General features: G+C 34.2%; 1 protein-coding gene across 1 annotated transcript in view; it reads right to left on the reverse strand.

The window, feature by feature from the left end:
• Positions 1–254: 254 nt before the first annotated feature.
• ssp3 (SCAPER domain-containing protein short spindle 3) overlaps positions 255–26,244 on the reverse strand; it is a 37,803-nt gene continuing 11,813 nt past the window's right edge. Inside the window, exons 17-21 of the mRNA XM_077440270.1 lie at positions 14,848–14,995; positions 14,593–14,778; positions 7,351–7,539; positions 2,618–2,788; positions 255–1,862 (exon numbers count right to left, since the gene is read on the reverse strand). Of these exons, the coding sequence (XP_077296396.1) occupies positions 1,791–1,862; positions 2,618–2,788; positions 7,351–7,539; positions 14,593–14,778; positions 14,848–14,995 (766 nt within the window). The 3' untranslated portion in view covers positions 255–1,790. The remainder of the gene's footprint in view (positions 1,863–2,617; positions 2,789–7,350; positions 7,540–14,592; positions 14,779–14,847; positions 14,996–26,244) is intronic.

A 26,244-nucleotide genomic window follows, 5' to 3' on the forward strand; every position in this document is an offset into this window, starting at 1 on the left:
AGGCAAACGTAAACAAGCACACACGCCGGTTCATGTTTCTTCAAAATATATACATATAGTATATTTCGGACCACCATAGTTGTTGTCGTAATATGCTTTTACTCATACAATACTTATTTATAGTCTATCCATTCATTCAGCAACTGTTTGATATCATGAATCCAACGTACATATGTGAAGTAATATAATATGCGGAAGGGGTGATGTATTTAAAGCTTAAGATCTAAAAGGATAAAAAAACAAAGTGATTATTTATATATGGTTTATTTCATAAGACCATGGTATACTATCTCAAAAATATGAGAGTTTATCGAATATTTGTTAATAATTCACGGAGAAAGACATCAAAAACAATATACAAATCAAGTTGGTTTGGTAATCCGTTACTCAATCTAAAAATAAAAATACTTTGATACAACCATACGTATGTAAATATAATATAAATTTTGTTACATAAATAAAAAAATATTTATTTAAACAAACATAAATACTTCAGTTAGCTTAAATTAAAAATAAATGGACTAGTCACTTAATATCAAAACATACGTTCAACAATCACATGTAGGAATGCGAAATACAATTTTAAAATCAAATTTTGCAGAATGAAAAACAACTAAATATACATTTTTGTTAAAGTCATCAAGAGACTGAAGATATATAATTTTCCAAATGATGTATAAATGGGTTTATAATTGTCAACCCTAACATTGAAAAAAATAAATAAATACTTTATGGAAGAAAGCATTTTCAACCAATCAGAGTGAAATTCAAAACTTGTAGCGTTATTTTTTTTTACAAATTGCAATAGCAATTTTTACAGTATAAAAATTAAATTAAGGTATCGCCATTTTTAAGTCAACGCATTTGGCACTCTAAACTTTCAAGAAAAACTTCTAATGGAATTAACTAAATTAGTTAAAGCATTAATAAATCTCTTAAATAAATAAAACAATATACAGATCTGAATAAGACAACAAGTAATTTATATACCTACATATCTATACATATATATTAAAGCAAGACAAATGAAGCGATTGGATCCACCAATAAATATTAAATATATGTAAAATAAAGGATGTTCGTAATTGACAAAATTAAAAAAAAAAAATTAATTGTAAGTACAAGTTTTAATAGATAGGTAGATTATAAGGAGGGTAGAAAAATATTCTTTATCTTATACGATTATATCACATTCATATGAGTAAAATTAGAATGCAGCAATCCAGATTATGAGAATTACATTTATAAAGAAGTCCAAATTTCATGTATCATATTTTTTGAGATTATTTTAAGATATGAGATATTTGTAAGAGTCAAAAACAATTTCAAAATTATAATGAAAATATAGTACATACCATTTATATTTGGATAAATTTTTATATATGAAATATTAATACTTTAAATGGATTGGAATAATAAGTATTATGTAGAATAATTAAATACTTCAATAATCAAAGTATTGAAGATGAATAATCAACTATTATATTATTGATATCACAAAAATATTCCATCTACATAAATATAAATCTAAAATAATTGGTACATTAAATGGTTCCAAAAATTGTAAAAAGTTTTTTAATGCCTTCGATTAATCGACTAACTTAATTTTCAACAATCAATTCAAAATATGATTGATAAATATTATTGTTACGAATTGAATTAGTCAATTTCTACTATGATCATTTCAAATACATATTTTTCGAGACAAAAGAGCAAAAAAAAAATCAGATAAGTATACATACATAGATAATAATAAGGTATACATGCATATGTATAGATGAAAATTTAAATCATTGTGTCATAATTAGCGACACGAGACGAGATTTTCTGCCATCATCAGAGTTCTTGAAATCTTCCAGCAACTAAAAATAATAAAAAAATAAGCACACAAATAATGATTTCGGGAGAAATTATATATTTTGATGAAGTGTTCATTATTTTGGGAAATGTTCAGCGTCACTTGTCGACGCTAACCCCACACCTTTCTCGGATTAGAGATGAGGGTAAAATCTGTATAAATAATTAATGAAAAAAAAAACAAGGACGGGACTCCAGACGCATACTCCGATTACTATTTCGTAAACGACAATTTTCGACTGAACAGCACCTGATCTCACAACATAAAACAGAGCTTGCGAGGAAACTAACGTGATTATCACACCGTTTACTGTAGTTTGACTGATGACTTTAATCTTTCTTGAAGTAATTGAAATTGATTCGATTCAGGGCGAGCACAGATCTAGAACGAATCGCATATTATACATACATAGGTAATATATAATGTGAATGTGTTAGCGTTTAACACCGACCTTGCGCTTATCCATTTGTTCTTATAGCGGTAATCCAATAAAGCTCCACAGACCATGTATGGGTTGTGGGTCTGAAGCTTTTAGGGGACAATTCCACATACCTGGCGCCTTTGACGGCAGGTGGCTTTTACCATAAAACGCTAGGAGAAGAGGTGTCACTAAAAGGGTCAACATTAGCGCCAATTTACCCCCAGAAGAATACATACATGAATATCGTTTGCGGGTGGGATCGTGTCGGATATGATTCGGGGATGTATGATATGTGAAAATGTATGGATAATGTTGTTACCTTACGGTTGTGACCTTACCTGCTGTGATACTTCTTGGTGAAGGAGGTTCCGCGCGGGTTCGCTGCGCGTGCAGCACGCCAAAAGTGCAGGGAGTAGCATGCGAGCGTGCTCGGCACGACTGAAGTAACGGAGCGGTAATGCAGCTAGCTGTTGCACCACGCAAGGAGGAGAACCGGAAGTCAGCAAATTCTGGTAAATTTAAATTCAATTAAAAAAATAATTCGAACAGACTCGCAACTCAAAAGAAATTGTTTATCGGTTGAGGGGTCGTGGGTTAGATTTCAGACGAAAAAAGCGATTGCATACAAAATTGGTACCACTAAAAATCATAGTCCATTCCCACTCTAGACGATAAACAGATAAAAAAAATCTCTAGAAAATTTCACTACTTGACAAACGTACAATTTTTTGACGTAGTAGTCTGCAACATTTGGAATTAAGGTCGATTCATATTAGCACAGCACGCACCGGCAATTGCACGTAACCAGCAGTACGAAAATAATTATTTGGCACATTTATATGGACGCATTGATGTTACGTGGCGTAGACGTAACAACAGTAGCCGACTCTATTCTAATAATATATTCATACTATACAGTAGTATATGTCACCGTAACGTATCAAGAAAAACCGCACGACATGCGTACTAACGAAATAGCACATGCGCATATGGAAATTTTCGACTCGACGATACGACGCAAGCAATGATGTGTCGTATCGTCGCGCTCTGTTACACGTCAATTTTTAGTGATTTTTTTTATATTTTGAAAATCGTTACTGTTTTTATTACTAATAATTTTATAATTTGCCAAGAAAAGTCTATCTTACTAAAACCGTTCACATTGCAGTCAGTAAATTTTGAACCGACTCTACAGCTCTGCTTTTTTATGAATGAAATCATTATTCCTTTTTGACTTAAAACATTCAATAACAAATTTAAAAAAAATCAAATTTAATAAAAAATTTAAAACATCCCATTTTTGACTTGACGTTTTCTGTCACTATACCGATGATATGTAAGTAAAGTTAAGTAAATAATAATATGTCTCGAATCTCGATACTCGATATAATGTTTCAAAATTATACCAATAAGATGTAAGGTGAATCTAGAGGTCGTTCCCCAGAATTTGATATATTTCCTGAAAGTGCATATGTATATATCTAAACGAGGACCTTGTCTGCATACTAATGCAAAAATAGATTTATCAAAAAAAGAAAAATCATGGATGAATTTTTTAAATTCCATAGTCTAATGTAGTAGGTACATATGTAAATACATATTTATGTATATTAATCAATATCAATTCTAGAACCGTCCATACTTTAGTATTGTCTATGTAAACAATTTTGACACATGATCAATAGACAAATTGTATTTGAAAATTTCAAGCGTGATAATTACCAACAGCGGTTTTTCAAAATTTTCATAAGTGTCAAACCTTCAAAACGGAAAATGATTGAAAACGAATTTGACCCATTGACGTCCACCGATGGGGAGTTTTCCATTACGTTGTGCAAACACAAAAGGCGGGCTTATACATACGTGAATGACATATCGGCGTTATCGGTCGCCATCATCATTCTTGTTTACATTTAATCACATTACGTTCATTGTCGAACTGAAAGTTCAACACGTTCCCATAAGTCGACCGATCTCGTATAAGCGCCACCAACACACGATAACGCCTTCACAAAACAAAATTCCATACATAGAACATACGTACAAAATACACATATGTATGTACATCTATACCTACCTCTCAAAATAAAAATACAACAATTTTTGCGAAAATTAATTAATCAAAAATAAAAATTATACAATACATTCTGAACTGTATAGTCAATTTGTAAGTCATGTGAATGCAGTGGCATTTCGAGTTGATTGATCGACGGAGATTAGCATGAGAGAAAGAATTAGAATTCTGATATAATATTTAACGACGATGACATTATAATATAACGGTCTAGTTTATTACATATTGCAAAACGTTGCATACGATCTCGGACATAAAAATAATATATATGTATGTACATATATAAAAAAAACAAACAAACAACACCGGTGAAACATGAGGGTTCCATCCAGTTGAATTATATTTGAAAGACAAGTCAGTCGTTAAGATTATATGCGGGCAAAAGCGAGTGCAATTTATAAGACAGGTGTGTCTTGCAAATTTTAATAACAATGGACACCTTAAAGTGCGAACGAAATGTACACCAATTTGAATTCGTATCGAATTCAACGACACAAAAAAATGAGTTATATATGTGAAAATGTTTAGTGAGGTTAGTAATGATAAGGACTTAATTAACCGATAGATATTGAATAATTTAAAAGTACGTGTGATGCACTGTGGTCAGCAGGTGCAAAAGCGACGAATGCAGGTAGGAGAAAACGCGGCTGTTGGCCGTGGGAACCAAAGACCGGTGGACTCGTGTTCCTGTTCCAACTGATTAGACTGATCACTACAAGCGGTCAAGTTATACGCCCCACAAATACGACATGGACGAGTGTGACATAACGACGAAATAAATACCAACTCGCTATTAGATAAAAAAAAAAAGAAATCACTCTCCTCATCAAAGGATCGCTAATTCGTATAATGGACGTATGTATGTTATGTATGTAAGGTAGTCATCTTTCCCTTCGATTTTACACGTAACAAAAATGAAAATCGAAATCGATCTATCTAAAGATCGTATTTTCAGTAATAAGTGTGGGGATTTGGTATCTTATCATGAACTATATAAATACAGTGTACTCTCGATTATCCGGGCTAATGCTGTGGATTACGGAACCGGATTAATGAAAAACACGAATGATCTAAAATATCAATTTTTGATATCTTTACTATTGTTGTAGTGACAAGACACTCTTTCTAGTTTCTTACAAACTTCCCTATTCCCTATTCCCTATTTTCGAATTTCTCAAATAACGTTATTAGAAGGCTTTTCAATTTATTTATTTTTGTTTTATAGTGATTACAATTTTCTTGCGCTTATTTGTTTGTAAAAGTTTATAATTTAACGAAAAAATCTAACCGATCAACCGGTGTTCCAAATGTATTCGATTGAAGAGAATTTATTCGGAGTATTTATGCAGTACTGCTGGTCAGACTTAGATATTTGTGACTCCAAGTCGAAAGTTTGCCGAATTATCTGATGCCATTGTAGAAACGAATCGAAACGAAATTGGCAAAATCATCATACCCATTGAAACCCCTTAATGGTAGTAGTATGGTAAAATAAAATTTAACTAAAAACTTATCAAAGGTTACTTATAAAATAAATTAAAAAAAGAAGCCGTGACTAATTTACCAAAAGGGTTCAAAAATCGTCTAGTAAAATTGTTGAATTGTCTTTGGGTAAGAATCTTTTTCGGTGATTTTCCATTGTTTGAAAGACCAATGATTTTGAAAGGGATATCGGTTCGTATGCTTGTTACTTTTGTGGAACTGTGTCAAATAAAAAAAATCTTTAAAGAGGAAAATGCTGTCAGGAGACAACCGATTTCCAGATCGACGTTACGCCGATAATAATTAACGTAAAAAATAAGAAAATTGCATAGTGGTATGCATATGGGGGTTGCAACGGATAATTACAGCGTGAACTTTATAGACATAAAGTTAAATATAACAGCTGACAGCAGTACTACTTCTTTAGAAGTGCATAATACGGGTATATTTTGAACGTTAATTGAAAGATTATATGTAGTTGTAATTAAAGTTCATACATTCTTATAAAGATGATTAAATTCTAATATAAATATTGTAGCATTCGTATCGTATTTTTTTGTACGGCAGTGCGAAATTGCATAGTAAATAAAAAAACGACAAATGATTTATCGACTTATTACATGACAATGAGACAACTTAAGGATGCGGGTGAGGATTCTTAATGTCAACCCGCACATGATACTTACATATATGCAACAAAAGATGCATTTATACACGTATTTTACAACAAGAAGAAAAACACATTCCATCAGTTAATTGATTTAAGTCTGCAAAAGTTAGAGCATTGACTGAAAAAGGTTCGGAGCTGCTGAGTCAATGCCAAAGGCAAATGGAGTCGGTTTCAATTGGGAAAGAGCATTTTGAGTGCACGTGTCCGATGCACCTGTGCCGTGGGAACGGACGGACAGAAAGACGTCACAATTGCGTACAGACATTTTCATTAAAAGGATAATGTTGTTTCGCACTTCAATTTACATTTTAAGTAAAAAGGCTTGTCACTTTTTTTAGAGGCTCACTTAGAGAAACGACGACACATTTAATTAAAGTTAAAACCAGAATTCATACAAAGTTGGGCAACGAAATAAATACGTATGTACATACATACATGAAAATAATTATCAAGCGTGCAATTATTCGCTTGAAACGCACGTTGCGTAAAATTTTACGCAAAAGTTTAAATTAAAACCAACTTTTTATCATATAAAAAAATAACAACAGACACATCAAGATAAGACACCGTCGTTGAAGATTAAATATAAAAGTAATTTATAGCATTTTTCTAAATTCGAACTTCGTATGGCTATTTTATTGATGACCGCAATTAATAAAATTTTGGAAAAATTTCACACATAAATTAGCTCACTAAATACAGGTGTTTAGGATGCAGGTCAAATAGCGAACACCGACTTCTTTAACATTTCCGGGATGTGGGGAAAAAAGGGACAATCGATGTTCCCATGTTTTTTTTATTATTTAGGAAACATTAGTCAACATTTACAACAAATAAATACACACCTGATTTTCTTCATTGTTTAAAGCGAAATAACCAATGGCGGGCAATAAAGCGTGCAGCAAACCATCGTCAGCTTGCGTGGTGTAGTTATTTCCAGTGCCACTTCCAGAATTCGTTGACTTCGAAGCATGGCGTAAAAGTCGGGAAACCATATGACGAAATTGCAGAGACGTCCCTCCAGATAGACCCTCCTGCAAAAAAAAAAAAACATAAATTCAGGCACTCGGGTAACTTTTACTCCCCCGATCGGTTCAATTTTCTAAAATTAGTCCATTCACGGATGGTTCGGAAAACGCGATTTTCCACAAAAGAGGGGAAACTTCTCTGTGGGCGTAGTAGGTTGGTTTATTTTTTTTTTACAAACTTCAAACACGGGGGAAAGTCTACGAAAGGGCGAGTCGGTCCGGATATTTGATTAAGTCGCCGGACGCGACACAAAATCGAGTTAGTCTTTGAACCGAGGATGGTTTTTGAGCTTTGTAGCAAATTTCCTAAGAAAAATTGAGGCATTTTGAAGTTTAAATTAATTATCAGTTCGTGGAAACATGGCGCAGACTGCTTTTAGTCCTGCCATTGCCGGAAATTCTACGTGCGAGGACAATTATATATATATATATATAATACATACATACAACGATAAAATTAAACGTACATGTAATAAAATGAGAGGGTTCATTATAAGTCTAGTATTGTAATACTTTTAGTATAGGCTGCAAAGGTAATAATTAAATATGTAAGTCTTGTGGAAATTTCAATTAAATATCTACATACCTACATACGCCTAGTGTAATTTTAGTTTGTTAGAGGTAATTATCAGCTCGTAAAAATTTCGTAAAAGTCCAATAAAAAGTTTACCCAAGGCCGATTTAAGGATGGTTTTGTAGGTATATTTCAATTCTAACGAAAGATCTATTTAGATTTCAATTCGAAAGCTTCTCAAACGCTATTTATACATCAAAAATAGCTATTACAATTATTTTATAGACTTAAAAAAATAAAATAATAATAACCTTTAAAAGCAGACGGAAAATTCTAATGATAACAGGCTTACCTCGATAAAATAAACGAAAGTTTGTTATTAATCCACAAGAATAGTCGAAATATGATTTTTCTAAGTGGAATTTTATTTAATTCTCATATAAAGACAATTTAATATATTATCCCTATAATTCAATTCAGATTCGTGTAAATACGAGTAAATACTAGTACGAGCTTTTAGCTCGTAATTATACCGATTTAAAATTCAGCACATTTCCAATTAACCCTTTTAAACGAAAACAAAAAATAATATGGCCAGAACACTCTCCCATTAAACATCTTTCAATAGAAATACTAAATATAAAATAGTATTTTTTCCCACTGTTTTATAGTATAAAACAGTGGGAAAAAATCCCAAATGAAAATACGTACTTTTGACTTTTGATTTGAAATGGACGACTACTTAGAAAGATTTGAAAGCTGAAAAGTACTACAAATGAAAGATAAAATACCCGACTATAGATTCCAATATTCATTTTGAACAGGAAATTGACAGATTTTGAGACATCGACCGAACAACACCCAGACATAGAAAAATCGCGCGATTTAAAAAACACATATCTCCGAATCTCGAGCCAATCAACATTTTTTATTACCAGATTCGTGTTCACTGGGCATAGATCTATAACAAAAGTCATATCTCGTCTCTAAACCAAAAAAAAAGTCGTCATTTGTCGAACAGTGTAATTAGTCAGTTACATAATATTGTGCCAAATTATGAGAAAAATCCTGTAAATTCCGTAATAAATGAAACTAAATATTGGTTTATCATCATCATCTATGTACAGCCATTGACCGCTGAGTAAAGATATCTCTAACACGCTTTCACTCTTCTCTGTTTTAACAACTCCATCGCACTCCACATTTTTTTTCTAATTTCATCCACTCATCTCCCTTTTGCATTTTAAATGGTACCTTGTGGCCTTCCTTGTACCCGTTTACATTCACTCGGATACTATTAGAGCACTTATTTAGTCCACTTTTCCCATTCACTGTCATTTAAATATCTCCACTAGCTCAACTACCCTTGTCATACTTCTTACTCGCGTATTCCGTCTCCTGCATCTCTTTATTAGGCCGAGCATACAGCGTTCCACGTTCTTTGAGTGCATTGGGCTGCAAGATATATTTTTCTTCAAGCAATATGGCATTCCCCTAATGCACTTATGTAATTCAAATTTCGTCTTGATTGCGCATATCAATGATTTGGCATGGTTTCAAATAATTGCTTACTACTTATATTATCTTATTATCTAATATAAGGCATAAAAATCTATTTTACATCAATTTAGTATAATTTTCATTCATTTTTAGTCGTACTTTCCCTGATTAGCTATGTATGTTAGTCTGTCAAGTCAGCTGGATCGCGAGTTATTAACTCACTATGAGCCGTAAACACATACGCCGTGTTTTTAATAAAATTTCATTGAAATGCCGTCAATATAGCGTGTGCGTTTTTAAATCCACCAAATTTCATACAAAAAATAAAGTAAATAAATCTAAAAGATTTAGTTTAAAACTTCCATTAATATATATCATATCAGCATATATGTATGTATGTATGTATCCAAAATGATAAATATTATATATATATTTCTATGGTTCAAAAGCTTGACTTTTTTCCGCGGAATTGGATAATATTCCAAAATATAAAATATTTCAAATCCCCAGATATTGAATTAGACTGGTTTTATATCACGTAGAATACATATTTCTCAAATTGAATTTTTCATTCAAATGATCTAAAAGATAGAATACAACAATCACCACAGTTTGCGAAATACTGATATGAGTATTCATATGGTCGAAGACAACTTTAAAGAAGCCTTAATCCAATTTGTAATTTAATTGATAGAAAGTTTTACGAGTTTAATTTACAAAACCTATAACTTTTACCGTTATTTTGCGGAAAAAACGCGGACTCTCATAGTTATCGGAAAATTCGGACGGTCCATAATGAGTTAAGATTGTAACATATTTTGATGTCTTATATCAGATACAATGTATCTGAAATAAGACGTCAAAATACGTAGTTATACCTACGATTGGAGATAGCATTGATAGGGCATCAATGAAACAAACATAATCAAACCATGTAGAATTTCAAGAAACGAAAGAATTGGGGATAAACATACATATGTTTGTACACTCACTCGGGATGCATAAACAGTTAACGATGCGTCAATTGAACGATATAACTTTTTTATCAGTGACGACGAATGAATCTGTGTTAACCCTTTGAATGCTGACCAACGCCAATCGGCATTTTGCCAACAAGTTCATAAGCCTGAAAAACGCCGATATGCATTGTATTTTGAGCATGTATATAAAAAGTAAACAAGAATACTACCCGCTAAGCCTTTCCAAGTAGCATTGAAAAAAAAATGCATTGAACATGGATCGTGTAATTCATGTCATTCATTTGTCAACGTTTATAAAGACTGATTTACACCGGAGTTTTTGAATTTATAACCATAGCAGAATTTCCCAATGGAAATCCCTAGCTGCCGAGTATATATTAGATTGTGGTTTGGCATTTAGATTGTGAGCATTACATTTTAACAACACTGAAGAACTAGTTTTGGAAAAATAAATATATTCATTAATAGACTTATTTTGCTTATTTTATATAGTTGCAAGATATAATAAGAGAGTCTAAACCTTTACAAAACTCGAAATCTTCGCCGATAGTTACCTAGAGGGTAGTGATCTAGGGTTTGTTCAGATTAGCTACAATTTTTATACCTGCTTTCTATTGGATTTTAAAATAATTCTAGTTGGAAATGTTGGCGAAATGTTCAGCGTGGCGGGCTTTCAATAGAAAAAAGTCAGAACTCAAAGGGTTAAATCATATTCAAATAGTGGCGACATAGTGGGTAGGATGGTTTTTGCCAATTTTATGAGGAACCATTTCAACAATGAAATGAGATGAATTGGCAAACTCAACCCAGGGCTTGTACTCGGGAACTTCTCGGTGGTTAGCATTAACGCAATCACGTTAGCATAAACGGCAACTCCAACTAGAATACCTAACCAGATCGTACGTTTTTTAAGCGATTCAATGCAAACTACCCCAAGAAGTAAAGATTTTACAACTTTGAAAAGTCATCCGAGGCAAGATCGATACTCCTTTGTCTGGCGAGGTCCGTCGGCATCGGCCGGTGGGGCAACCTGCTGAAAGCAGCGCGAATCTGAAGTGTGTAAGGATGCACTCGTGGGGGTGTATGGGTGTTCATTTTGGCGATCGATAGTGTCGCAACGAGTCCGTTCTCCCCGATGCGTCGGTGGTGGTGGTGTTATCGACGGAAGTGTGGGTGCGCGCGCCGCTGGGCGGTCGCCGGAGCCGAAGCACGCGCATGCGCAAATTTACACCAAACACCATTGGCGAGACGCACACGTTGTCGGTATGTACATACATATGTTTGTGTGTATGAGAGTGCGAATTCACCACCATGACTAACCTTGAAACTTCCTACGGAGACTCTTCGAGGCTGAGAAATAAAATAGAAAAAAACCGACTTTCGTGGACTCGCTTGGATGTGTGTGTTTTAAGTAGGTATGTAGTTTTCAGGTGGAACTTTCATTTGGAAGTTTTTTTAGATGTAATTATTGTAACTTTTGATTGTCTGTTTGGGTCTGAAGAATAAAAATGCAAAAAGATTCGGTTCCTAAGAAAGTAAAAGTAGCGACTTATCAATTTGGCTAAATTGAATTGTCAATTACTATTGGCTAAATTGGACTCGCTTGAATGCATGTTTTGTAATAGGTAGTTCTTAGACCGGGGTTTCCCAAACTATGTTCCGCGGAACACTGGTGTTCCACGCAACCTGAATAGGCGTTCCGCGAAAATTTTGCTATGATTTTATAGGCTGCAACACATTTAAACCACTTCTACCTCAAATTGAAAGGCGAGTGATGGTCAATCTCCACTGATGTTTATTAAGTCAAGAATCTAATCACATATAGGCGGAGAGTTTGAATTGGATACGGAAATAAAAATTGTGGAAAAAATTTTGGATTTTATCAGTTGAATCTAATAATTTTGATTATTTTCCTGCCTTAGATGAATGACTTAAATTTTAAAGTAGATGAAAAGCCAGTAGTTTTGAAGTAGATGAATTTTAAATGCGTTAAATGATTTCTGAGCGAGTTTGTCAGAAGAATATCCCAATATGGCAAAACAAGCTATTTTTTTTGTCTTACTTCCATTTTCTACATATGTACATCCTATTTATGCGAAGCAGAATTTTCTTATTATGCTGCAACGGTCAAAGTGCAAGAACAAACTCGACGCTATCCCACATATAAGAATTGAACTCACCTTTATTGTGCCTGATATCACGAAGGCTTGCGATTAAAGGACTAAAAATCATCTACATAAGTCGTTAAAAGCTTTGTTTACTATATTTATGAAATCGATAATAAGTGTTCCGTTAAAATTTCCGGGTTTTGTAAAGTGTTCCATTGTATAAAAAGTTTGGGAAACCCTGTCTTAGACGAGTTTTTTATTATATAATTATTCTATTTGGATATGAGGAAATAAAATCGCCTAAAATGAAATAAATTCAAACGTGAAAAGTTTTAGTTCGCATTCTTAGAAAGCAAAAGTGGTGTCTTCACAATTTGGCTAAATTGAAAAATAAATATAGTATTGTTATTGCTTTCAAAATAAAAGTTATAAGTTTTAACTTCAATTTAAAATCACTATTCCTTTCCATGGTCACCCATTGAAATGTCAACGAGCAAAACACTAGTAAAAAAGAAATCCTCAAAGAACTCACAAATTTAATTAAAACACTGATGGCTGAAATGAAATGGGAAAATTTATGATTTTTATATTCACTCCCTTTTACTTATTGAAAAATCATTTTTGCACTCTTAAAACGCGATACGTATGTATATATAACTGATGATGATTACATAAAATATATAGCAGTATATCTCGGTGGTTGCATTTAATTTAATGTTATCTACCTAGAGGTCCCTGTATTGACTTTGATTGAAAGATAATGTATTCGCAAGTATTTCTGTAGTGACTGCTGGTCAGACTTGGATTATTGGATTGACTCCAAGTCGATCGTTTCCTAATAAAAAATACACCCCCAAAAAACAAATAATCAAATCGTGAAAATTTCTATTGACTTTGATGGAATGCATCCCTTGACAATTAACCACCGTTCTCATAATTGCATTCGAAGCGAACCGTGCACGCTTCAATACTATTATTTACATATATTCGGACGCACACAAAGGAGATGATTAAAAACATAGTGAAAAAAACCCCCAAGATTAGAATGCGAAGGACAGTGCTCATTTGTCGATATATTTGTGGCGTTTGTTGGTTTTATAACGCGGCCACAATTGGAAGGGTGGCGAGATAATGCTAATCAAATATAAATAGACATGATACAACCCCTGGCAAACAGCAGGGCCACTGGCAAACACGAAACGAGGAAGGGTAGATATATCTCAATATCGCGGAACAAGTCTCGGTTTTAATTGCTAATTAAGATATCTTTATACCTACTGAGAAGCAACTTCAATTACGATCGGAAATATACGACTACACGTCTCGCTTTGTGTTTAGATAGGCATTATCAACACACAATCGGGTAAAAACACCGTTTGTAAATTATATATACTTACATATAATACATATAATGCGTGCATTATTTTCAAAGCTGTACAACATCTACATATATATGTATACATACATATACATACATATTTACTCGTTTGGATAGGATGCCTATTCCCTGTGGGATAGGCCAGACCAAACATCATTACCTTATTAATTTGTTTGGTTTTGGTCTCTGGCCTCGGCAAACAATTATATGAACGTAGCAAAAGAGAGGCAAACGTTTGAATATAGGGTATCTATATTATACAAATAAATCCAAGAATAGCTAATATTTAAGTTACATATTGAACATTATAGATACACATGGATGTTGTTTGGTCTAATGGAACTAACCCACATGATATTTTTACATATATTTTTACAAAAATTTAATGATAGTATTTACATAAATGACAAAACTATACGGTTCATCCAAATATAACTCAACTTTAGCTTGTATTTTAAAAGGAAAACTTTTAGCCCATAGGTAAATATTCCTTGCTTTCCAATAGGAGAATACAGCTCTTAGTAAGCACTGTTTTCTAATGCAAGTGAATTAAACAATAAAATATACACATTCTCTTACTTGATATGAAGTTAGATCAGCTTCGGCAGCTGAAGTCATGAGGGCCAGAGCGGCAAGAGCCAGCCTTAAAGCGGGAGGGTCAAGGGTGTCAGGTCCAGCTCCAGCTAGGGCACAGCATACAGCTCGAACACTGCCGCACATTTCTGTATTACGTAGAGAACTGCCCAACTTTGCACAACTTTCTCCCTATAATTTCAATAATATATATGTAGATATCATCTAAAATTTTCGATGATGTGTAACAATGATATATACCTGTGAATATTTAGCACACTTATCTGTGAGCGTAGCTAAAAGGTCTAAAGATGATTCCAGAAATTCGCAAGTCCCCGGGGCGTCAGGCTCCTCCGCTGAACTACAACACTGTGAAATTAGATCAACGAAGCCACTTCCTGTGAGATAACTAAAGGAAGAAGAAAAAAATATGATAATATTATAAAATTTTTCGCAAAGATACTTTACAGCGAAGTGAAATAAAATCAGTAGAGTTCATATTTCGCGTAATGGAATAATTTAATTTTAAAATTCACGATGAAAACTGGGAACATGTCTACGTTTATTAGAATTATTTCAGGGTACGAGCAAAAAGGAAAATTACATTACAACGCATATACGGCGACCGGCGAAGAAAGAAGAGAAAAGCTCTCCGTCTCTCCACAAATTCAATTTGCCGCAAAAGAAGAACGAAGAGAGAAAGATTAAATTTCACTGTGTAAACGGGCTGCTTTGTACGTGTGTGCCGTCAAATTTGAAGTCAGCAAAGGTAAATATATTAGGGACGAAAATGAACAAAGGGAAATTTGGCTTACATCATAATGTTTTATAAATGAAGTACATCTCGAAATTACAAAAGTCCTAGCAACAAAATCAACTTTATATTCAAAACATCATACATTTTTAAAGCACATCGTAACTCAATGGGTCAGCAATTCAAATTCTGTTCGAAATTTAAGATACCTAATGTATTAAGGACTATTAAATCCGTTTTTATATTTTGAACAAAAATTGTCACTATCAAAAAATACTAAAAAAAAGTTATAAAAAAATCAAGCTAAAAATTAAGATGAACAAAATTAAAATAAACAAAGAATTTTCAGAAAGAAATAATAACAAATATTTCATATATTATAGATATAATATTGTTTGAATGAAATTCGATTATCAACGCATAAGAGGGACGAAATCGATGGCAAACTTTCCGGATTATGAAAGACAAACAGCAATTTCCAAGGCGCAAACTTAATCTGAATTTAATAAGAAAATCTCGGGCTGGGGCTTACCGAACGGGAAAAGCGATCATATCAAATTTGAACGACTTAACAAATTTTAATTTATACAATTATCTTACATTACATAAATATAACTACACAATACAGATTGAAATACACCGAATTAAAATAATCTAATAATAAATATTATATTACGCACTTACATACGCACTTAAAAAATAAAAACAGTGTACCGTCATACGAATGTAAAACGGCGAGGTTTGATATTCAATCCTGTTGGGGCCACAACCCACAAAAGGTTTTTCGTGTTTTCCCAGGGGGTCTGTCTACACATAAGCATGCAAGCTATGGATAATAGAAGCATTATTATCATTTTTTAAATAATTTCATTGAATATATACCAATTTCGTTACGTAAACGTAAAACACGACAAGTGGGCGTGAATGTGTGTTCACTTAAATTTTTCCAATAGGAAAGTATCGGCGAAATTTCATTACGTCGACAAACAATCAAGGAGAAGGGTTGAAGCAATACATCACGACCGTGTTTGTCCTCAAGATTGATAGCTGATTGGAAGACGGAGACTAGCTCGGTTGTTTTGTTAAGGACTTAAGGCGAGGTTATTGCATAATCAAAAAACAACGTTCGACAAAAATGAACAAAAAAGAAAATCCGTCGTTAATTGAAAATTCAAGAGCATCTCTCCCCACGAATGTACCTACGCAACAGAGGGCGATTTCGCATCGCGTAAAACAATCACTCAAACAACCGCGAAAAATATAAATATTTACAAGGATTTTAATATAGACAATAGTCGATTTGGAAAAAAATTTGTTTATGGACGCTCCCCCCTCCCCCCCCGCGGATCCGCAAACGGGAGGGTAGGTTTTGACAGAATCGCGATCGGTTTTGTTTATTCGCGCCGGGGTTGCTGTGCAAACAGTGCGGGAGGTCATGGGCTTTTGTCCGTCCGTCCCGGATAATTGACATGTTTTAGCGGAATCCCTCTGGATCACCGCAAGACGGGGGGTCCAGATGGCCCCAAGTAAGCGGGGACGCCTGTGGTCTATTAAATAACTCGCATTATAAATAGCCGGCATTCTCGAATCACTCCCGTTGCGAGTGTGCACCGATTAATCTTCTGCAATTACATGCACGATTAATATGATCGGCATATGTATGTACATATATTATAAATATTACATTTAATTCATTAGATAATTAATATTACATTTAATTCATTTAATTCATTAGATAATCTTGTGGTAGATGTGTAGGATAGCCAAACGTCCCGTATATAAATTAAATATTCCGTTTTCTAACAACTTATCCCACTGTCCGATAAAGGTCATCGGGACAATTAAATATCCCGTATTCAAGTTATTGTTGGTAAAAAACTATATTAATATATTTGAAAATATATTTTTAACTTTGCAACACTGAAGCAAAAAATGTGTGTATTTACATATATCAGGAATGTGTATTTCAGAAAAGCAAAAGAAAATGTTTTTGATGAAGTTATAGATTACTATGAAATTTGCTTGACATATTTGAGGAACTGATGTGAACTTTTAAACAAATTAAAGTTTTTAATTAGATGATATTGGGAAAACAACCATACTATGTATGAAGGAGATCAACAAACCGTTTAGTATATATCTGACTTAGGAATAGAAATAAATTAAAATGACTTCGTCAGTTAATATTTTGGTCTAAAACAGTAGGTACATATATCACTAAACAAACAGAAGACGACCAATCAAAGAGGATAAAAGCACCATATGATGGTAAATGGACTAATTTTTCATTAATAAGGTAGAAGAAAAAAAAATTATATAATGAAAAAAAAAATCAATAAAATAAAACAAAGAGAGTACAGAAATGGAAACGGTTCATTAAAATATATTTGATTTCCAAGATGTGCCGTTTCATTATAAAATGAGAAAATATCTTCCCGCCGAAAATTTCCCGTATTTGTATTTCTTAAATATGGCCGGCCACCTTAGAGATGTGGTTTCTCAATTTTTTAGAGGACTTCCCACAGCATGAAAATAATAAATGGGACAAGGATCCTAAGCAAAGAAAGAACCTATTGACCTTGCAGTTTTTCTTTCGATTTATCGTGCAACAAATTCTAAGGCATTCGGTTACTTATTGTGATGACAGGCAACCTGTCTGCTAACTATCAAGACAATATTTATTTATTTATTTTAATATACAAGTATACCACAGTGTCTTTACAGGTCACCCCAATATATTCAACAATGGAAGTTCTATCAATCCAATTTCAAAATTGCATTTGACAAAATCATTTTTGTTCAATCAACGATGAATCTCTCGAAGGATCAATTCGTTAAAAATCCATAGCATCGCTCGCTATGAAAATTGCGCAATAAATCGCTTTCTAAATGGTCTTCTTAGCCGGCGATATGTAAAATCGGACAGTTCCGACCTGCACTAATCCCAAACAGGACGAGATAACTACAATATAATCGAAACGACCATTCAATAACAATCGTTAACAAGGCATTGTTATTTCAAACCGCGCAAGGGTGAGTCGGTACGAAAATCTACAGAAATTAAACAAGGGTGTCAAACCAAACAATGCAGAATTAATTCCCATATTGTGTTTTAATTAAACGCATTCTAAGCAAGCGAGTCTACACATATTACGCATAATAGAACATTACACATTTCGCCGATTGGGCGAGCGCACTCGCACACAAAAAAAAAAAATAAACTCGGAGACGAAATCTAAAATCTGTATTCGTAGACACGGGGTTTTTCGCACCCCAATTGTTGAATTTCGTATTGCAGGCGTCGAACTGCGACACCGAAAGCACGTGTCGAGACTCACACGGCACTTAGCGGATCAAAAACATATACCAATGTACATACATACATACATACATATGTATGATACATACGGAGAGAGAGAGGTTCACTTGCCCGGCAAGGATTTGGCAAATTATAATTTGCAAATCAACACACTTCATACATATTCATCAAAATGCCTGTCTCCCCCTGTACAGTTTTAAAACGAAAATTTATTGCAAACCGTCTGAATTACAATATTTGCAATAAATGTGCGATTCCGTTTAAGCAATCTCGACTGCTAGACGTTAATATATACGGCACCTCCCATAATATAGTATAAGGCCACCGTAAACAGTACATACATAATTTATGTACGCTAAATGATAAGGCTTATACAATACACGTATACGTAAATTTAAATTTTGATAAAACGCCTCGCCGTATTATATGTTTATTTATATGGTGTCCAACTAACGTTATTCTCTCGAAATATTATATTATGTGGATAAGTCTGTGCGTAAATTTGTTTCGTTTTGTATATTTGATGGGGTACATATCGGATCGAAATAAAACGAGTGTATTCTCGCACGCGAGAATGACATTTGAATTGCAAATATATGTAAAAAAAATACGCGTAAAATTCAATCAAAGCGGGGCTAGTATGTTAATTTTCTTTTTTCGAGACGATTTGGAAAATTGTCGCGGAATCAGCATAATTCTCCCGAACTTGAGATAAGAATGGATTTCAACAATGTTACACGTTATAAATTATAAGAGAGCCAGAGATTAGAAACTCTTTAGAACTTCAAAACAAAATTTAGGAAAAACTAGCAGAAATACTGGAGATTGAAGTCCAAATATACCCCACTTACACATATTAATTATCCATTATTCACAAGAATTCGCCAACCACTGCTGGATGAAGGTCTCTCCAACTTGCTTCCACTCGTCTCTGTTTTGGGCCACTCTCATCCATTTCATCCTATATTTTTTCAGATTTTATTCACCCATATCTCCTGCAGCCTTCTTTGAACTTTTTAAATTCTCTCGAATACCATCCGAGCACTTTTTTCGTCCACCTATCGTCCGTTCTTCTAAGCCACGTGACCCACCCATTTCCATTTCAATCTCTTTACTATCACCATTACATCAATCACCTTTGTCTAACTTCTAAGCCATGTATTCCGTTTTTTATCTCTCATTGTTAAGCCGAGCATACAGCGTTCTATACTTTTATGAGTGCACTGAACCTAATGCAGAATTCTGGCGTTTCGACGCCCAAGTTTCGCACCCATACGTCTTCACTGGCAAAACAAGAAAAAATAAAGCCTAGTGATAAAATTCCATAGATATTAAAAAATACTGTCATTATTTTGTGGATTGACAGTTTTGCTATCATAAGAATATGAGGTACATAAGTAGTGATCAAATTTTCAAAGAAAAGCTCCTTCAGCACGAACTGTATGAAAGTATAAAAAATTTAATTTGAAATCATTAAAATAGCTTTATTTATTGAGAACTTGACACACAATCCTAAAAAGATTGCTCTAATTTATTCACATAATAACATACCTGGAAGTATATTTTTTCAATTATTTTGTTTTTTTTTCGATAGATATATTGAGCATGTTTTCACATAAAGAGCTTCACACGGCTCTGCATCCGCAGGTTGCCGAGAACTATTAAATAGCAAATTCTAAAAGGACACTACTTACACCCAGTACGAACGCTATACAATATTTGAACAAGTGTGTCTGGCATGGAAGATTCGCACGCGTCATTGAATGGCAACGAAACTCCTCGAGTTTTGCGACATCGTCGACTTGTTTGCACAGAGATTTAGAAGGGGGGTTGTTAGAAAGTGTTCAAATACTACCCACCAAATAAATTATACAATGAACAGATGCAAGTGAAACATCGCCGATGACAAAATCAATCGCAGACATACTACTTATGTACATTGTACACAAACAAAATTCGAGGTCGGTAGTGAAATTCAACGCAGAGACGATCGAGTTTTTCCGATGGCGCCTCCACGGTTTTTATATACGTTTTTAATCTCTCGATAGTTTGTCCACATAAAAAAGGATGATAAAAAAAAATCAAAACACAGACACAAATATACATACATACATACGAAGAGCGAGCGAGTTTTTATAGGCTTTCGGATCAGATAAAGTATCGCCTATGCCGGCAACCAACCGCACACACGTATTTATTAATCACCGCAGAAATTCCAGAGCGGTTACGCCGTTAGGCAGATAAAGCACACGGGCTAATTGTGTGACCCTCATAAGAGTGGCTTTTTTTCCGAAACGCTTTTCTTTTTAGACTTTTTTTTTTGTTTTTGCCTCGCATTTCGACAACCAAAAATCGTCCTCATTACAGAGATAGTCGGGGGTCCCGCGGCGGGCAGGCGCCCTCACAACCGAGTCCAATACTACAAGGAGATAACACTGCGGTTTATACGTTCGTCATTACACTTTGTTTACACGTAACGTTCACTGACACTTTTGTATATAAATTTACAACTAATCAGACGATTCTACTGGTTTCAAGCTATCATGATAATATAACTACATATTTAAGTACAAAAAATTGTTCAATCTGTAAGTATATACAAACGAGTCGCCAAAACTATATATACATATTAGTGTCACTGTAGGCAAATTTATGGTATGTTTATGTTATCAACAGGGAGTGAAATAAATTAAGTTGATGCTTCAGTTGATTGAAAGAGTCGAAAAATGGACCAAAATGCTCTTCTAATAAATCTAAATCTCTTTATTACAAAAAGCAGACTATATGTATTTACATACTATAGGTTAATTTCAGAATCCCAGTTCGATACTCTAGACGCGTTGCACTCTTTTCACTTGATCCTTTCAATACTAATTCCCAAAAATATTTTTATCTGCAGCGCGTTTATCGTATGTTTAACGGAGAGCTGAATGAGGTTGATCTGTTTGGTATTTCCCTACATCAATTCAGGTCTAACATCAAGAGAATCTTGACCGATTGATTCATTTTTTCTTCTATTCTATTTTTCCAATATTTCCATTATTTTTATACTTTAGTTTAGTTATGTAATGTGCTATTTAATCATATTATAGCTTTCATTCTTTTCCTTTTCATTTGTTTATTTTGTATTTACCTTTTTCATTTGTTTTTTATATTTGTAAATTTCAATTTCTTCTTATATTCTATCTTATAACCTTTTCCAATTATTTTAATACTATAGTTTAATTATGCAATGTACTACATATTTTGTCATGCCTTTATTCTTTACTTTTTAATTTGTTTTCCTTATATTTATCTTTTTCATTTTTGTAAAAATCTATTATTGGACTCGGATGTTACATATATTATTTATTTACTTTTTGTTTTTTTATACCTATCTCTGTACATCCTGTCTGTTGATTTTTCAATTAATAAAATAAAATAAAATAAAATAAAAATACATAAGGTTGTATTTTCTACACCCATATTCGATCAAATGAACACAATTATCAATAATCGAAATCAAAAATGTATACGATGTTGCTAAACTTTAATAAAATCATATTGAAACGTATACTCTCCGATTAATTCAGGTGACTTCTAAAGTATGTACATATGTAAGTAAATCTTTCGGATAGTATTAATTTTAATGTCAAATGAAACCCATAAATTTTGCCAAAACATGAATTATTTCGAACACGACCATTAAAAGAACTCATTTGAAACAGATGTTATGAATATAAAATTGATAACGATAGCGAAATTTAAGAAAAATAAATAAATTTTAAAGGACGTTCATGAATTGTACAGATCAAAAAGTTGTGACACATTCGAAATTTTCTCCCAAATTGAAGCAAATTCTGTGTAATTTTTAAAACCTCTAAATCACTACAAGTGGTTTTATTCGTTTATTGACGGCTAAAATGGACCAATTTTTGACCAGAATTTATGCATAATTAATAAATAGTTTTTCGTGCAAATGTTTGATTACATGTATATCATTCAGTCATCGTCGATGAAGGTAAATACAATTCATTTAATTACTCACCAATGGCATAAAGCGATACTAAAACCTTAATAAATAAAATCCATTCAGTGCGTTGATAAATATTATACATATATAACGCGACAATAAAGATTCGCCTAGCATACAATAAGATTCATAGCAAAGGTACACACACACTAGGACTTATCTTTTGTTTATGTTGCGTATATTTTAAAGGAGCGCGGATGACGGATTTTAGATATCACACGAGTCCGAGAGGGGAGCACAGATAGTGGAATAATAACGTGGACAACAATAAGATTGAAGAATGGCCCGAACCGGAATATAAAACACTCATGTGGACCCGATAAGAGAGGGAGGTCGCGACGTCGCGGCTCCGGGTTCAAGAATTCCCGCAATTCTTGGAATATTTCGACATGACCACTAAACAAGCTGTGGTCAAAGGTACCAGATTAGCAATTTTTTAGCTTTTTATATTTCTCGGGGACAGATGTACTTGTCCGTTCTCAAAAGCGTGTGAATATCGACAATGTAATATGTAATTGAATTGAAGGACCGTTGTTCACTCCCATAGTAATAAAATTCGTGACACGGAGGCGGATGCGTCATCGAACATAAACATTGCGCAAGTGTGACCGACCCGTTTATGCAATGATCTTGGGGTGGTTAAGAGGAGGGGTTGCTCTCGCGTGGAAAAAAATGAAATAAAACGAGGGGCATTAAAAGCGCATCGCTCATGTGGTATATATTATTTTGTCATTAAAAAAAAAACAATCACTTTTCAGGTCAGTAGTTCTTGAACATCGCCAGCGTAGTATTTGTTTATAAGCATCTTTGAGGGGAAAAATGGCATATTATCCTATTTAGAGTTCCTTTCAATAAGTAAAATAAACCTAACTTTGGTTAGGTTAGGTTTTTTTGTTTTGACAAAAAAGGTGCAACCATCTTATATAAAGTGGGCAGCCACGTAGAGATTTGTATGCAGACAAAACAGGAATCAATCTGTCGTGGCGATATGCATTTATATCAGAAACCAGCAACTGCCAACAGATAAGGCTTTTGTTTACAACCTAATACAATCCGTCGGGTGATCTTATTTGCTTCCGTCGCTGTCTATCGAAATATGAATAAAAACTGAACCAGATATTGTAATCACAATTCATTATTTAAAAAATAAGTAGGATTTTTTTTTTTGGTAAGCTATTAAACGACAACGATACCAAAATGCCTACTGTATATGTAATATAGTTACGGCAAATATCGTAGTTAGAGACCATACGAAACATTTGTCTGCTGACAAATCTCTACATGAATGCTCATTTTCACTGATGTCATTGATGTTTAGAGTAAATTGATACGCCTAAAAAGCAAAGGAATGCTGCAGATTTATTCATCTTTACATTGGTAGCAAACCTAACGATGAACATTCCTTGCAAAGAAAGTCGCAAACCGTCGAAGTGAATTATTAGCGAATGGTTATTTTTCACAACCCATTTGCAGAGGGGTGTTTGTGGGGGTTTTGTTTGTGTAGATATTGCACCCGACAGCTGACAAGTGGATCACATGTCGCGATGAGCCCCCGATAATCATATCATCTCAGTACGAACAATTAAATGGCGATGTACCGCGCACCGGGGGGCGAAACCATAATATCCTCCCCTGCGGCAACCCATCGCTAAAAAAACTTCAATGATAATAATAATACAGATATAAAATTAAACACGCTCTGCCCAGGCGCGACTATCCTTCGGGGAAAATATAATATTCGAATATTTTTCGACTGTTTGACGGACGTCAGTGGGCAGGGGGGTGCGGTTCGAAGTGAAATAAAATAATTGTACAGATGTCAAAGGAAACATTTCAATCGGGGGCACTTTGCATCCAACGGGCTTAAAATATATGGAGCATCTGGGCGAGTCACCCTCGAACTGGGGTGGAACGGCTCATGATTATTGAATTAAATAAAAATCAGAAGAGGGGTGGAACGACGCACCCTGAAACGGAGCGCCAGAGCTTCGCAACTGCAACCGGAGAAAATCCCGTAATAGCGAAATGCGTACAATGCCACTAAACGATAGTGCAATGAAATTAAAAAAAAAAGATCGAACTTTTTAACGAGTATACAGCGCAAACTTTATATGCACGTGCATATTTAAACATTCCATACGTTTTTGACGCATATTGAAGCAGACAAATCTTTAAACTACATACACCGTTCTAACTTTGCTTCTGAATCAAATAGCCATTAGCAAAGCTTGGTGGTTGCGTTAATGCTAGCCACCGAGATATGCCGGATTCGATCCCGTGGGTTGACCACGATTGAACAGAATTTATTCCGAGTATTTCTAAAGTGCTGCTGGTCAGACTTGGTTATTTGTGACTGCAGGTCGATCGTTTCCTATCGGAGTTTGCCAATTGATCCTATTTCATTGTTGAAGAGCTTCCTCATCAAATTGGCAGAAACCACTATACCCAAGGAAACGATCGACTTGGAGTCACAAACATATATTCAAGTCTGACCAGCAGCATTAAATATTATACTCAGAATAAATTATTTTCATTTGCGGTCAGCTCACGGGATCGAACCTAGCGAACTCTCGTTGCTTAGTATCAACGCAACCACTGAGCCATGCTGCTGGCAAATATTTGAATATGATTTAAAAAAAATATGCTCTATAAATTTACCATAGACGTCGTTCAGGAGCAAACTGAAAGTGGCATCATGGGAAAATATTAAAAGTATATAACTTATATATGTGCTCGATATACTTACTCAGGAACAACAAAATCATTTTTATCACAATCATTTAAAAATTTGAACAATTGTTTATCGACAGTGACCAGTTTGAATCTGAAGACGTATCTGATTGGTTTATTGAATCGAGAGCAGCGATTGTGCGTGTATGCACATTTCCGATCGCTTTCTGGGTGCACCGGGGGAGCCGTGCAGTAATCGGTAGCGTAATGCATTATTGAGTATTTGTACGTAGTGTGGGTGAAACAAAGGCTAGTATAGCGAGCAGTAGTAGGTGGGGCACTTTTAGTCGTAATTCTGCTTTATCGAGGATTAAGATATATGACGGTTCGGTGCCGGGCAGTTAAATCGCACGTGACAAGGTTTATTGTATGTACTACGAGGGGCACAGGACGTGCGTACATACATACCTATACATACAAACATGCTATAAGAGATCGGACACGCAAGCACGATTTCGTACGATTCATTTGAATCCTCCTGATTGCTGCAGGTAAAAGATTGTGCAACGAGAAAAATCGTCCATCCCAACGGTCGCGACATACAAGTGAAACCTTTCTACAAACCAATTCGAAAATATATGTACATACATATGTATAACGTCTAGTGACAAAGGATACAGGGAATAAAACACGCCGCAATGATTGAATAGACGTCTTGCGTATACTGCTGGACCAATGAACTAATTAGCTGACCTGTCACCAGAATCAGCATCGCAAACAAAGTATTTGTCGATAAACAAACTAGTATAATTTTTTTTTTATTTAATGAGTTGTTTTATTATTATATTGCATACGTGATCCGATAAAAGAGTTATTATTTTTTTCCAGCTTCTTCGTTTTTTA

Source organism: Arctopsyche grandis, chromosome 10, assembly GCF_051622035.1.
Source record: "Arctopsyche grandis isolate Sample6627 chromosome 10, ASM5162203v2, whole genome shotgun sequence".
Taxonomy (NCBI): Eukaryota; Metazoa; Arthropoda; class Insecta; order Trichoptera; family Hydropsychidae; genus Arctopsyche; species Arctopsyche grandis.